This window comes from Aspergillus welwitschiae, assembly GCF_003344945.1.
Source record: "Aspergillus welwitschiae strain CBS 139.54b unplaced genomic scaffold BDQ94scaffold_28, whole genome shotgun sequence".
NCBI classification, from domain to species: domain Eukaryota; kingdom Fungi; phylum Ascomycota; class Eurotiomycetes; order Eurotiales; family Aspergillaceae; genus Aspergillus; species Aspergillus welwitschiae.
The window spans coordinates 430,711-445,601 of record NW_020798722.1 but is presented as its reverse complement, the minus strand read 5'-3'; the positions used below and the strand labels follow the sequence as shown (position 1 = coordinate 445,601).

At 44.1% G+C, this 14,891-nt stretch overlaps 6 protein-coding genes across 6 annotated transcripts; 2 read left to right on the top strand and 4 right to left on the bottom strand.

Annotated features, from left to right (window-relative positions):
• Positions 1 to 4,114: 4,114 nt before the first annotated feature.
• On the bottom strand, positions 4,115 to 6,016 carry BDQ94DRAFT_172847 (dicarboxylic amino acid permease; the record flags this gene model as incomplete). Its single annotated transcript, XM_026772038.1, has 5 exons — positions 4,115 to 4,713; positions 4,769 to 4,873; positions 4,938 to 5,367; positions 5,435 to 5,585; positions 5,655 to 6,016. 5 exons carry the CDS (start codon positions 6,014 to 6,016, stop codon positions 4,115 to 4,117), a joined length of 1,647 nt encoding a protein of 548 aa, XP_026623794.1.
• A 436-nt stretch (positions 6,017 to 6,452) lies between these two features.
• BDQ94DRAFT_161249 (FAD-linked oxidoreductase) lies at positions 6,453 to 8,237 on the bottom strand (the record flags this gene model as incomplete). Its single annotated transcript, XM_026769355.1, has 4 exons — positions 6,453 to 6,611; positions 6,675 to 6,748; positions 6,809 to 7,947; positions 8,014 to 8,237. The coding sequence occupies 4 exons, from the start codon at positions 8,235 to 8,237 to the stop codon at positions 6,453 to 6,455; spliced, it is 1,596 nt and encodes a 531-aa protein (XP_026623793.1).
• Positions 8,238 to 8,602: 365 nt separating this feature from the next.
• BDQ94DRAFT_172845 (Endoribonuclease L-PSP) lies at positions 8,603 to 8,983 on the top strand (the record flags this gene model as incomplete). The annotated part of the gene is made up of 1 exon (XM_026772037.1): positions 8,603 to 8,983. The coding sequence occupies one exon, from the start codon at positions 8,603 to 8,605 to the stop codon at positions 8,981 to 8,983; it is 381 nt and encodes a 126-aa protein (XP_026623792.1).
• A 224-nt stretch (positions 8,984 to 9,207) lies between these two features.
• Positions 9,208 to 10,144, bottom strand: BDQ94DRAFT_172844 (pyrroline-5-carboxylate reductase family protein; the record flags this gene model as incomplete). The annotated part of the gene is made up of 2 exons (XM_026772036.1): positions 9,208 to 10,043; positions 10,108 to 10,144. 2 exons carry the CDS (start codon positions 10,142 to 10,144, stop codon positions 9,208 to 9,210), a joined length of 873 nt encoding a protein of 290 aa, XP_026623791.1.
• Positions 10,145 to 10,533: 389 nt separating this feature from the next.
• Positions 10,534 to 12,323, top strand: BDQ94DRAFT_181114 (L-glutamate gamma-semialdehyde dehydrogenase; the record flags this gene model as incomplete). Its single annotated transcript, XM_026773818.1, has 3 exons — positions 10,534 to 10,584; positions 10,656 to 10,760; positions 10,818 to 12,323. The coding sequence occupies 3 exons, from the start codon at positions 10,534 to 10,536 to the stop codon at positions 12,321 to 12,323; spliced, it is 1,662 nt and encodes a 553-aa protein (XP_026623790.1).
• A 178-nt stretch (positions 12,324 to 12,501) lies between these two features.
• On the bottom strand, positions 12,502 to 14,675 carry BDQ94DRAFT_172842 (fungal specific transcription factor domain-containing protein; the record flags this gene model as incomplete). The annotated part of the gene is made up of 6 exons (XM_026772035.1): positions 12,502 to 12,962; positions 13,019 to 13,205; positions 13,252 to 13,427; positions 13,490 to 13,760; positions 13,835 to 14,385; positions 14,435 to 14,675. The coding sequence occupies 6 exons, from the start codon at positions 14,673 to 14,675 to the stop codon at positions 12,502 to 12,504; spliced, it is 1,887 nt and encodes a 628-aa protein (XP_026623789.1).
• Positions 14,676 to 14,891: the final 216 nt, after the last annotated feature.

Sequence of the window (14,891 nt, the reverse complement as noted above, 5' to 3'; positions counted from 1 at the left end):
TTTCCAGCCCGGTTTCATATAAATTTTAAATTATCAGTCTATAGAAATCTGGATAATATCTCAATTTATCTATATATTAGAATATAAATTATATACTTATTTAAGATATTCTTGCTTAGTTAAAATATTATAAACAGTAATACTATTCAGTAATTATTTATATATCTTAAAATCGGTTTTTAATAGTCATAATAGTCTGTTATTTATAAATTAGATTATAGCCAGTGTAGTCAGGTCTTTTTAAAATTTGTATTAAATATATAGTAGATACTGGCAGCTTTAAATTCAGTAATATTATCTAATCTTATATAACAGTTAATTATAACAGGGCTAGTTATGTCATTACAGGCTATGATATAAAAAAAGTTTATATTAACTGTATATATAAATAATATAATACTATAAGATTATTTCTTTAATTTAAATAAATAGTTTCTGTCAGCGGCTAGGTCCTGGCGTTATCAGATAAAGATTATTATCTTTAAATATAATTTAATTATAAAATATTTACTAGCAAACACCGGTCGTGGTTGGGGATGGTAATTTGGTTTAAAAGTTATAATAATAAAAATTATTATATAATTATAATTAATAATAGTTGCTTCGCGTTAATTATAATTAATAATAAAATCTTCGGGACTGAGAGTATTAGATCTAATTAATAAATTTATTTTTAGATTATCTATTAAATAGATTTTTAGAATGACTTTTATAAGAACTGGTTAAATTTATTATTAAATAAGAAAATAGACATCAAGCAGGATATACTTAGTATTTATAAAATTATTAGTAATACTGTGAATTAGTACAGACGTGTATTTAAGAATATTCAGATTTAGAATTTATTTTTATATAAATTAGTAGTTTATAATATTTATTATATAGTTAGTATCTAAGCAAACCGGTTATATATCTTTAAATATAAAAGTAAAGACTACTTTTATAATAGTATAATACTAGTCTTTGAAAGAGCAGTCCCCGGTTAGATTTAATAGATAATCAATATTAGATTTAATTATACAGATAAGAAGATTAATATAATACACCTGTATTTTTCTAGAATAGTTTTTTAAATGCACGTGCATCGTGTTGTTTAATGAGAAACTTTCTGTACAGTAATAATATTAGATATTATTTTAGTTATTCTGATTATTAACTGGTTTGAGCTTCTGTATAGATTTATTATAATTCTGATAATTCTAATTATATTTATTTAGTTAGCAGTTATTATTCTTATAATATTATTATTTTGTATCTATTTCTTTCTTAGTTTTATTATAATAATTATCTTTTATAATATCATAGCTGTTTGTGTCAGTATTATAATATACTCTTTAATATTACTAATAACAGTTATTATTATTATTATTATTATTATAAATATAATTATTATTACTATAATTATTTCCTTGAGGGCGGAAGTAGTTTAAGATATTATAATTTTATTAATTATAATTATTATTATTATAAGATTATATATTATTATTTTATTAATTTTGTGTATTTCTTTGGTTTTTATAATTTTATTAATCTCTGTTGTTTTATTAGTTCCTGTAGTTTTATTAATTTTTATTTTATTAATTATAGTTTCGCTGCCTGTTATTCTGTTGCCAGGGGCGCTGATTACTATTATTTTATTAATTTTATTAATTATTATTATTAGACTGGTTCTGCCAGGGCCTTTAGTTTCCGTAATTTCAGTTAAAGAAGAACGGGCGGTGGTTATTATAATTCTTAATATTAATATTATTATTATTTCAGGAATAGTAGTTGTTCTGGAGATAGTAAAATACTGGATTTTATTTATTTTTCTAATTTATTAACTTATTAGTAAGAAGTTGAATGAACTCCGGAATTATTATTAATATAAAGAACTTATTAATTAATTTTTAAAGCTAGATATTTATATATCACCAGGTGCATAGAACCAGGGAATAAGAATTATTATTATTATATTAATAAATAAATTCTACCAGTTAAAAGATATAGACGGAAGATGGATAATTTATATAGATATTATTAATTATATAATAATAATTTTTTAACTGCTATTGAGTATAACTGGATGGTAGATAAAATCTGTCTTTTAATTATTTATAAAATAAGTTAATATTATTTAACTAGAATAAAATTTATTAAATATCTGGATTTAACTTATTCAGCTACCAACTGAGCGCTTTGCCACGGAAGCAGATATTAATATTTTAAATAATCTTCCAAGGATTTTTTATAATTGCTAGTTACTGTAGATATTTAATAAAAGTATAAATTAATTTATATCAGATCTTATTATCTTTATTAATAATATTTTCATGTTCTCAGTTTATAAATATATTAGAGTAGAAATAGCCAATATCAGTTATATATTAATAGTTAAACCGCTGTCTGTTATTATTTCTATTATTATTATTATTATTATTATTTCTATTATTATATCTATAGTTATATTTATTAGGGTAGCTATTACCTTGGTAATTATTAATTTAGTATAGTTCATAAAAACAAAGTTAATAAGGGTTATAAGAACAGGATACTAGATATTACTAAAATTAATAAAATTAATAAAATAGTATATAACAGATATTAAAAAATATACTATATATATTCTCTAGTTATATGCGAGGATCAGATCTAATATTAAATCTGATTATTAGCTTAGATAATAGTTGAGAAGATAATTATTATTATTAAATATAAATAAAAGTATTAATAATTATTTAAATTATTAATTATTTTAAATAACAGATTTAAGCTGGTATAAAATCTTCTCATTCATAGTCAGAAACCTGTCGCTGTATGGAGAACAGATTTAATGAAAAATTATTCTATTATAAATTTTATTATAATTATTATATAACAGCTGGTATTTGAATATCTGCTATCTCTGTAAGAACTGCAATGCGAGTATTTAAATAATTATTATCTATAGTTAAATAATTAAAGTTAAATAAGAAATCTGAAATTAATATTAATAGAGTAGATTCTGTTAATAACTCTTTAGTAGAATGATAAGACCAGAATAATATTCTAATTTATTATTTAATAGGATTCTGTAGTTTGATAAGATTCTTTAGTTTGATGAGATTCTTTAATTTAATGATATTTTCTGATTAAGCAAGGCCTTGAGATTCAAGAATACTAGATAATCTTATAAGATTTTAATATTATAAATTTTCTTATAATTTTTCTTGGAGAGATGAGTTAATCTCTTAGATATAAGATTTATTAAATAATTATTCTCTTTATTATATAGATACGGATTGAAGTCCCGGTACCACTGTAGATATACTGATTAATATTATTAATTACTTAAATAGATATCTTCCAGGAACTGTATCCCGTGATTGTTCGGCCAGGGATTTCTGTAGTATATTTTATAATAATAAGATATCTGTATATCTCACAGATATAATAAATAATATTACTCAGATATATTTTCTGACTGCAGCATTGAATATTTTTTTTGAATGTATCTAGTTGTTCGGATACAATGTAAAGTTCAGTGGGAGTAGGTATTAATATAAAATTTTATTTAAATATAGTATGAGATTAGACAGCTACTGTTTTATAAAATCATATTTTATATTAATAAAGGTTTATAGTTGATAAGCTAGAAGGATGGTATTCAGATCTATTAGATTATATTTAATAAACTATTAAATAAAAAATTAACTGCGGTTAGTCCGCTCTATTCAGATTTTCTATAAAATAAATAGTTTTTTCTTTCTCTAATCTCCTGGATCAAGAACTAAGATATATTATTATATTAGTAATATTTAAGAAGATGGACTGATGATTGTCAAAAAATTCTTATTATTCTTATTATTTTTCTTATCTTAATTATCTAAGTTGCTTGGAGGTTGGCCTTCCTTGCCGTCGGGCGGTAACTTACGGCAGAACAGGTGTTCCGTTTGACAGTCATTACGTAGAACGATGAACAAGGTTCGCCCAAGTGTTGTGGGCAACACAACACCCAGCGTCGATGTACCCCTAGTTCTGCTCCTTTGCTGAAGCATTGATTGTATTACACATTCGGCAGATTTGCCAGAATATTCTCCGGCGTCGGTACAATCTCATGACATGTTTGGAACCTATTATAGTCAAACTAACCCGCCTATTGACCCCATAGTGCGCTCTTCAACCGCTGAGTAACGGCTTTTGGAACATCCTCGGCGTCAGCGTCCTGGTCATACATCCGTCGACCGGAAACCAGATCCATCTCTTCTGCCCGAACTCGCTTGGTCCGCCTCCATGTCTTGAAAAATACAATATTGAACACGTACAGTACAATTCCCAGATATGAGGTAACAAATTTGTCCAGTTTGAAGCCGCCGATGAAGGCAGCGTACCCGTTAAAGATAATGACGATGACGGTGATGGCAAAGGTGATGCACGCTCCGTAGGGCTGCAAGGGCCCCTTCCAAGGCAGCCCTGCCCGGGTGATTCCCTGGGCTTGGATGCCCTTCTGGAAGCAATAGTATGTGATGACAATGTTGAGCCAGTTTATCAGACCGAGGACGGTGGAGAGTGAGACAAAGTAGCTAAACACCTTACTCGACGAGCTGGACACATTGAGGAAGGCTAAGCAGCAAAACAATGATGCAGCACTGACTGCATAGACTGGAACACCCCACCGGTTGGTTCTCATGAATATGGCGGGGGCCTGCTTATCGCGCGCGAGACCGTACAGGGTTCGGGATGCAATATAGATATCTAGTCGGCGTCAACGAATTCATATCACGCCGACAGCTTCGGGTGGTGGGTTTACCAGAGTTGGCAAAGCTCACGGTGAACATGAGGAAGCACGCATTCACGAGGGCTGGCAATGTTTCGACGCCTGCAAGCTTCAGAGCAACCACAAAAGGTGAAGCGGCTGGATGACGGACAGGTTAGCGGTCAACTACCTCAAGACAGTGCACAACCACAGCTGAACTCACAAGCACTGGTTTTCTCTTGATTTGCCGACAACAGTAGCTCGTTGGTATACGGTACAGTCATGCCCAGCACAATGACTCCCCCGATATAGAAGACTGCAATGCGCCAAATTGTCTGCTGGACAGCACGGGGAATCGCCCGTCGTGGATTCTTCGCCTCTCCGTAGGTAATTCCCACTACTTCGCACCCCATGAACATAAAGGCGCCCTGCACAAGGCAAGACCAGAAGCCTAGAAGTCGTCCCAAATTGCCCTTGGCGAGATATGGAGCGAATGCGCCAGGGTCCTTCCAGTAGCGGAACCCAATGTGTTTTCCTGATGGAGAGCCACCGAGAGAAAGGATGAAACAGCACAGAATGAGCCCGACCAGGACGATGATCTTGACAATCGCCATCACAAACTCTGTCTCGCCAAACTTTTCGACGGGGAGAAACTAAAGTCGAGAGTATCAGCCAATGGCGTAGGAATAACCTTTAAAATGCGCGGGGAACACCACCTACATTCAAAGCCACGACGAGAACTCCAAAGACTGCTATCCAGACGCCGACATTGATGTCTTCTCTCCAATACCGAATCACAAGACCCGTGGCAGTGAGGTTGTTAGCAAGGAGGACTGAGTATTTGAAGAAATAATTCCAGCCGGTAGCAAATCTGACACCGTCAGTAAAGTTAGCAACCCATTCAAAGCTCTGCAGGATTAAAGGGAAGACTACCACTTACCCAAGAGCAGGATCAACAAATCTGGTAGCATAACCACTAAACCCTTTGTTCATCGGGGCAAAGATGGCCATCTCCGCGAAGGCTGTCATGATGGTGTAGACACAAGTGCCCATGATCAGGTAAGCAACCAGGATGCTTCCTGGGCCACCCGAGGCCAAAGCCTGACCACTTCCAATGATCAAGCCGGTGCCAATCGAGCCGGCAATGGCGAACATATTGACATGGCGATTCTTGAACCCTCGTTTGAGTTCCGCCGGTGGCCGTTCCTCGATCGTTCCTCTCTTCAGCGCCTCCTCTGCGGAAAATTGGACGGTGGTAAGCCCATTGTTCGGTGTTGTTATTTTGTCTTCCTCTGCGGGCATCCTGTATGAATCGAAATGGGCGGATCTAATGGTGGTATCAACGTCGAGCAGGGGAAAGGGAACAAGCCCCAGCCTATATAACCGCGCAATATCCACCTGGGGTTTCCATGACATAATAGCAACTGGGGTTTATCTGGGGCTATCCGGCATTATCTGGGGTCTCAGACTTGGTGTGGGGAACGTTTTTCGAGCATTTTCGCGAGGCGGCAGTCAACTCCGTCGCGGGAATCCATCCCGTCGAAAACTTCTTCGGCTTCGGGATCCTAAATATTCACCGACCCTACGTTCGTTCTCGCCAACTGTCCTGGAAGCTGGGTCTAATTACGTGGATTACTTAGAGGAAGATATCCAGTATGATTGGTGTTATGAGACAGACGCATTTTCTTATAAATTTCTTAAAGATAGATCTATAACTCCTAACATAATTGCACCAAGACTAGTATGAAGTCCACCACAGCAAGCGTCTACGCATTTCACGACTCAACCGGATCCTCTCAGCACTGGCACCCCCTCTGCCCTCTAGAATGGCCTTATTTTCCGTGGCTCTTCGGGCCAAGAAGGGCAAGCATTCTTTCAAATCCCCATAGCTCATGGACTATGAACGATAGTTCGTTAGGTATGACGGGGCCAAATATACTTCAGAAGCGGAGTATCATACCTTGATTACAAGAGGGAATCCATCGATAGTAGCTATTGAACCGGCAATCTTGTTGGTGAGGTCGTCTTTCATTCCTAGGATGGGGTTAGCCCTCGGGTTGTCTTCGTGCAGGGAAACCGAGCAGTAAGCGCTACCATAAATTTGCCCAAAAGATATGCTTCCAGCCGCCTCATTCGAGACAATGAGTCTGCCGTCGCTGTTTCTGCGCTTTGCCAATCCATGCTCCTCAAGCAGTCGGATCCCGAGGTCCACGCTCGTGGAGTTGTGTGTCGCGAATACAGCGCCAATCTGCGAGTGGCCGGTCTCCTGAATCTGCGAACTCACAGTAGCAAGCGTCTTCGCGATACCATAGTTGAAGCTGGCATCCGTCTCTGCCTTGCTTCCCCACACTGGCCCAGGGCCTTTCCGGCCCTCCTTCGCCCACCGCTCTCCCTCTGTCTTGATATAGGCCCCCCGAACCTGTTTGAAAAGCAGTTTGTACCCCTTCTCCTGCGCTCGAAGCACCTGCTGATCCAGAAGTTGCGGGTATCGACGGAGATACGCCTGAAACGAAGCCACACAGATCGCAGGCCCGTCGAGGGTATTGTATTTCTGCATGAGTTCATCCGTCAAGCTGTCAATGATGGGTTGATACCAGGTCTGTTCCGCGTCAATGACAACCCGTACATTCTGCTCACGTGCTTTTGCCATAATTCTGTCCAGCGTGGCATATAGTTCGAGGAGTTGCTGGCGATCAGCCGGCGTGACCTGCTTGCCGTTCAATGCGGCCTCCCAATCACCATCGTGAGGTAGTCCCGGGTATGGCACATCTATGTCTAAACCCTTTGATTCTCTTGCTGTCAAAATCGCATCGGAACCATGCAGAAGGGCGATGGGCTGCGGCAGCAGCCCAGTCACTTTGATTCTCACCCACGATCGGTTATCGCCGCCCGTTGCACTTGTATCGGGGTAGAAATTCCGGCCCAGTTGGCCCTGGGCATCGATAGACTCCATGACACGCTCCACCTGAGCTCGAATCAACTCGGGATTCTTACTCGTCCCGTCCAGCTCGGCTTCAATATTGTAACCGAGCAAGGTGCCGATGTGGCCCTTGCGGAGGTCTTGGATCTTGGGGATGCAATCGTCCGTTGTTTCCCCGCCAAGGAATTGACTAAAAAAAATATTCATGACGAAGAAATGGGTGACGGAAGAGACGATGGGTATTTTGGATAAGATGTTGTAGAGGGTCTCACTCATATCAACCCAGGTTGGCGAGGAACAAAATGTGAAGGCCCTATTGTACTATCAGCACATCCATATTACAAACAGATTCGATGTTAGGAGTTGTAGAATGACTTACATCCATCCGGTGAACAGCTTGCTGAAAGGGATCCTGGAGAGAGCCTCCACATCATGTGCATCAGCTGGCTCATGCACTGTGTTTCTGCCCCCTAGCAGCAAACCAAGAACCGCGATAGTAGTACTACCAGCGACATAGGCGATCTTCTGTTTCTTGGGGGATACGCTCCTCCACTTCAACACCGTGTTTTTCCATACATCCGAGGCCTTTGATTTGGTTGACATTGCGGGTGAGTGAACTGCTCGCAGCTGGGCTGCCCGCAATATGACCCGCGATGGCCCGATGGCCCTGTGTCTCATCGACAGCAACATTCTGAAAAGTTGCAATTTGGTGGCTGAAATGCGGTAAATGTCAGTGGTGAACTTTCCCACTCCCCAATGGGGGCCGAAGCATAGATATGGCAGCCCCATATCAAGTTACTGGCGGCAATTGCATCCATTCCGATGGAAAAGGATGCCGAGATCAACACGGATGACGATGCCGTGGATGCAACCGCCATTTAAAACGAGCGACACACGACTCTCATATGGTTGGATATTCGCACACTCCACGAGACAACCTGATTACTCCATTTTTATTATCCTCCACTATGAAGACCGTCTGTCCCAGTCGGGCGCCGCGCACTATCGGCCCTTATGTCCACGCCATCGTGCACGGCAACCTCGTCTTCACCACCGCCTGCATTCCCCTCGACCCCTCGACCATGAAAATTGTGGGAGGCGGACCTGAGAACCAACTGCGCCGCATCTTTGATAACCTTAAGATCATCCTGGAGGAGTCCGGCACCACTTTGGACCGCATCATCAAGCAGAACGTCTACCTGACCGATTTTGAGCAGTTCGAGGCTTTTAATAAGGTCTCGGCGGAGTATTTGGGAGATCATCGGCCGGCACGGGCGACGATGAAAGTGATGGAACTGCCCAAGAATGCACCGATGGGGTTGGATGTGGTGGCTGCTTTGCCGGAATAAGGGAAATACACGAAGCAGAAGTGTGGACGGCCGCAGACCCTGTAGTGTGATGAAATGTGTCTATTGAAATATACAAAGACTTTGAAGTTCCATACTTTGTAATCCAAATTATTTATTAAATTGTCTTCTCCAGCCCACGCAGATCGGGAAGTGACGGGGGAATATCGCTTCAACTACAACGAATGAAATAACACAGATACATGAACTAAAGGATTTAAATCCGTCTAAGATGATGATATGCTCTTTGACTTGGCTGCTACTGCCAGAATTGCTGTAGTGAATGCCGATCTCACCTCCAGTCGTTCGAGCTCCAATAGAGCCCGGATGGAGCAGCCACCTGGAGAAGCAATCTTCTCGCGGAGAACACTGGAATGGTCTCCTGATGGTACCAGTTTTATCATCCCAATGGCACTATGTACCACCAAGTCCTCCGCCTCCTGTCTCTTGACCCCCTCCGCCACCGCTGCATCTAACAGACCATCGATCGCCAGAAGCAAGAGTGAGCCCGCGCAACCCACCAACACCCCACAGATATCAAAGGACGTTTCCGGAATCTGGTAGGCCACACCCACTTGACTAAATACCCAAGATGCAATTTCAATATTTTCCTTCGTGGTCTGTGGGCTGGAAGTGTACGGCGTCAGGGCTTCTCGAATCTTGGCAGCCATGTTGGGCATCGCCCGGATGGCCTGGATGGGCGTTTCCTGCTGTGAGACACCGTCTCCCTCCAGGATCAGGTGGTGCAACTCGCTGATGCTTACCCCCGTCATAATACTGAGAACTAGTTTACCTCGCAACGCCTCTTTGAACCCTAGGGCCGCAAAGACATCACCACGCTTCATGGGCTTGATAGCCAATACCACCACGTCAGCCTTTTTGACCGCTCGCACATTCTCATCTTTGGTCAACACAGTTACCAGTGCCCCATGGTGGGATAAGGCATTCTCAACCCGTCCCTTGGAGGGTTCAGTGCCGACGGTGACGGTGAGATGTTCGACACTCAGACCTGTGTTGTTGGTTGGTTGTAGGATACCGGCGGCGATGGCGGTTCCCAGAGTCCCTGTATGATGAGGAATATATTCTGTGGGAACACAATGCTATCGTTGCGTATTACTTATTGCAACCGATGATGGCAATTCTTGTTGGAGCGTCAATTCCCATTTTTGCAAGGAGAGTCACGTTTGGTGTAGTATTATGTCGTGTGTTCGGTCTTGGAATCAGCACTTTATATGCTCGGTTTCTCTCTGCTTCTCTGCACTCTATATCTTTTGGGTTCTTTTGCTCTGGCGCCAAGTCGAAAAGGTTCTTAGCATCCACTCAGTGACTCTCAGGCGGCACTGTCTGCCGGCGGACGATGAGCGGCATCGATATCCGTTATTTAAATCTCATCCGGAACTGAGACGGAAACACTGCCCGGTGTCTTTACGGAGTTGAACTCGGCATCTACGTATCTGTTGTTAAAAGTCAGTCATAGTATTCGAGCATATATTTCAACAAGATGGCCACCATTTGTTTTCCCCCAGCGAAAGGGGTGTCCAAGTATTTCCAAAATGGCAACGATTTCAATTCCCAAACTGCCTCAGATTGGCAATGAGCCCAACGTCAGTTGCAACCTCCCATTCATTATGACACACTTTGGTGAAGTGATCTAACACCTCCCAATGGCTCACAGCAACACTATGAGAAAGGCTCGACCCAACGTGCCCTACTCACCCAAGCCATTGAGCGGGCAAAGGACTGTCATGTTAAAGTGCCCCTGGTGATCAATGGGCAGGAGGTAAGCCCTCGCCTGATATAAACCACCCGCAAGGCTTTTGACTCATTTTTTCTAAAGGTTACGACAGCATCCAAGGGCGTGCAAGTTAACCCGGCCGACCATCAGTCCACCGTAGCAACCTATTCCAAGGCCGGACCTGCTGATATCCAGAAGGCAATTGATGCAGCCCTGAGTGCACGAAAGCACTGGGCTACCCTTCCATTCGCCGACAGGGCAGCCATCTTCCTGAAGGCGGCAGATCTGATATCGGGCAAGTACCGCTACGCCATTATGGCCGCCACGATCCTCGGCCAGGGAAAGAATGCATGGCAAGCGGAGATCGATTCCGCTGCTGAACTGGCTGATTTCCTGCGCTTCAACGTGCATTACGCAGAGGGGCTCTACTCCTCGCAGCCAGGGCATCACGCTCCCGGGGTGTGGAATCGCGTCGAGTATCGACCCCTCGAGGGCTTCGTCTACGCTATCTCCCCGTTCAATTTTACCGCCATCGCAGGAAATCTTGTTGCACTGCCGGCCCTGCTGGGGAACGTGGTCGTCTGGAAGCCATCTGACTTTGCCATTGCATCGAACTATCTTATCTACCGGATTCTCCTCGAATCCGGTCTCCCCTGTAACGTGATCCAATGGACGCCCGGCGATCCCGGTGAAATCACTCAAACCGTCTTCTCCGACCGCGAGTTTGCTGCCCTCCATTACACAGGCAGTACTGCCATCTTCCGCCAGCTTTATGGCGAGATAGGAGCCGGGATCGCAGAGGGTCGATTCAAGTCCTATCCACGCATCGTCGGCGAGACCGGCGGCAAGAACGCGCATATCCTCCATCACTCTGCCGATATTGTCAACGCCGCCATCCACACGATCCGAGGGGCCTTTGAGTACCAAGGCCAGAAGTGCAGTGCTACATCGAGGGTTTATGTCCCTTCCTCTCGGGCACAAGAATTCACCGACCGCCTCGTCGCAGAAGCAAAGGCGCTCTCGATCGGCGAGCCTGCAGACCACACGCATTTTGTCGGCCCTGTCATCCATGCGGCCTCGTTTTCTAAACTGCGTGCCGTGATTGACAGTGCACAAGCAGATGCAGAGCTTGAACTGCTGAGCGGCGGCACATACGACGACAGTAAAGGGTACTTTATCACTCCGACCATCTACCACACTACCAATCCTAACCATCCGCTGCTTTCCACCGAACTGTTCGGGCCAATCCTGGTGTTGTTTGTCTATGACGACAAGAAATATGAGGAGAGGGAGGAGGACGCCTTCGATGACGTGTGTCAACTTGTCGACCAAACGTCAGACTTCGGACTCACCTGTGCGGTGTTTGCATCGGACCGGACAGCGATTCGCTTTGCGGAAGACCGGCTCCGAGATACAGCGGGCAATTTCTACATCAACTGTAAGAGCACCGGGGCTGTCGTGGGCCAGCAGCCGTTTGGTGGTGGGCGGGCAAGTGGTACGAATGATAAGGCTGGAAGTATGAACCTGTTGTCCCGATTTGTGAGTATGCGGGCCATCAAGGAAGAATTCACCACGAGCTCTGTGGTCTCGTATCCTAGTAACCACTAACTAGGTTGGAATGGAAATATAGAAGTGGATGTGGGACCATCCAGGCTTCTCTTTCCCCGTAATACGAGATGATACACAGCTCATCAAGAAGGTGGCGAACCCTATAAAGTATTACATACCTGCTTATAGACAAGGAAGTACATATCAATCAATGAGTATATTCGGCAGAGGGATGTAATCATAATTGTTCACCCCGAACTGACTGTGCCCAGAGCCAGTCATCGTCCATCCACTCGACATCATCCTGCCAACCGCTCCCCCCGACATCGACGATCTCCGCCAGGGAGAGGATCTGGCCAGGGGATAAGCCATATAACGCACCCCCTTCATCCACAGATGGCATTGCATCGCCGAAATGGTCCTGCGGCGGGACTGGCGGTTGCTGTTCTGCTTCATCGACCCTGGGTGGGCCCCGGCTGGCCCTTGAAGTCCACTGATGCACCATCTCCTGAAGCAAGACAATCTCGGACTTGCGAAACTGCGCCAGGACACTTCCATGGTTGATGAATTCGTCTAGAAGACGACACGACCGGTCGTAGAGGGGGTGCTGGCTCGCCTCATCCGGATCGATCAGTGACAGCATTACTGAGACAAAACCCGAGGCGAAAGCTCTGTCCAGGTCGAATGGCAGGGCGCCTCCTGATGGTAACTTTAGTCGGGTCTAGTCTATGAGATGGATAAGATAGGTAGCTCACCCAGGAGGCCTTGTTGCTGAAGCACATGCAGAACCCCAGTCATGTTCTTGCAGGTATCGATGCAAGTCTTGAGGAGCGCCTTAGTGGTGATGGAGAATGCACGTCTTGGCTCGGAATCGCCCTCTCTGTTTTGCAGTTTCTTATGGAAAAGATGCAGTAGGAGCGGGTGCATCGCAAGCATGATTGCCTGCGATGGTGAGAAGAGCCCCATAGATCAGACGCAAGGGGCTTACTTGGTGATACAGAAGATGCAGGTGAGCAGCGGCCCGCGATACATTGCCGTCCGAGCCATCCGAAGAAAGCGGACAGCACGCATTAAGATCACTGGCGATGGACGCAATACTTTCCAACACTTTGTGAACACAGGGAAGAAAACTACTCTGCAATCGACCTTCCGCGCCGTAAACCTCTGCGCAGAGCCATCAGAACCTGAGATATAGGAATGAACAGCAACTGTGCATAGAAACATACTATTGACCACTTCGGAGATGAGATTCGACAGTTTCACATGAAAGTAAAGAAATGGCTGACCCGTCGGCCCCTCCGGTTGGGGCATCGGAGTCGTAATATCAGAGTCTTGGATGGATATCGGCACACCCATGGAGAAGGAAAATGTACGGTCGAGAATGTAGACCGTCCACCAGATTCGATGGCATCGTTCCGTCGCTTGCGGACTCCAGTCATTCGTGGGACGTTCGCGATGCAGCCCAAAGGTCATAGCCATACGCAAGGCTGAACCAATCTGCAGGATGTGGCAGACAAATCAACCACACTGTTTGGGGAAATCGGCAAGTCGATACAATCAGCATCACTCACATATATGTAGGCAGAGTTTCGCATGTCCGCACACTGTAGATATAGCGAGATCGCACAGAGCGTCTCGACCGCAGTCAAGGCATCAGAGAAAAGGTACGGGGTATCCGGCAGCAGCGACATGGCGCGAAGAAAGAGATCGGACCCTGGAAGAACACAGGATCCACGGGACGGCTTGATCACCACGGCCTTTGCCAATCCCAATAACGTCAGAAACTGAACATACCAAATCTTATACGCACTGGCCACCTCTGCCGGGGACCGGTAGAACTCATGCAAAACCTCTATGAACTTGGACTCGTCAAACAGATGGTAGAGCTGGCCCACATAGAACTTGATCCCGCTAATTAGATATATCGCATGATCTGGGGAAGGCAAGTCGCTGAAATTTCCGGGGTCGTCCAAGCTCCGCGGACCCCAACTCAATGGATACGCACGGCTCTCCTCGTTGGTGGCGATGTTTGTTAGTGGGGTTTCCTGGTCCTGCAGATGATCATGAATGAGCCTCAGGGTCTTGCGTGTGAAGGACCACGTCGAGGACTCGCCAAGACACCCTGCATTATCCCGTTAGTGTCTGTTGTGGAGCCCAGAGGGATCACTCACGCAGCCGGCCATTGTCGTCAGAGAGGTAGGCCGATGATGTGGATGCCAGCGGATTTGACGCTTCCAGATGGATGTTGTCGGGTAGCTGAATGGAGGTAGGTGTCTGCAACGCCTGGTTCGGCAGCGAAGCCGGCTGAGTATCCCGACCACGGGGGAACTGGGACCCGCTCCCGGTCTCCAATGGCCGACTCTGTGCATGTCCAGCAGTCGAGGTTGGATTTTCGACCGGTTGTGTTTCCATGCGACTTGCAGCCTGCTGCAGACGCCGAAGATACCTGCAACAGCACGACACATGTAAGTGGACTGCTACGGGCGAGGGGCGGGGTCATCAAGACGCAAGTGGAACGTACTTTTGGGAAACCACAACTTTCCGTCCCTGCTCATCAAAAATACATTCCGTGCGTCGATGTACACAGTTACCACATGGGTGGGCGCCTGAGCATCGAATTTTCCTCTG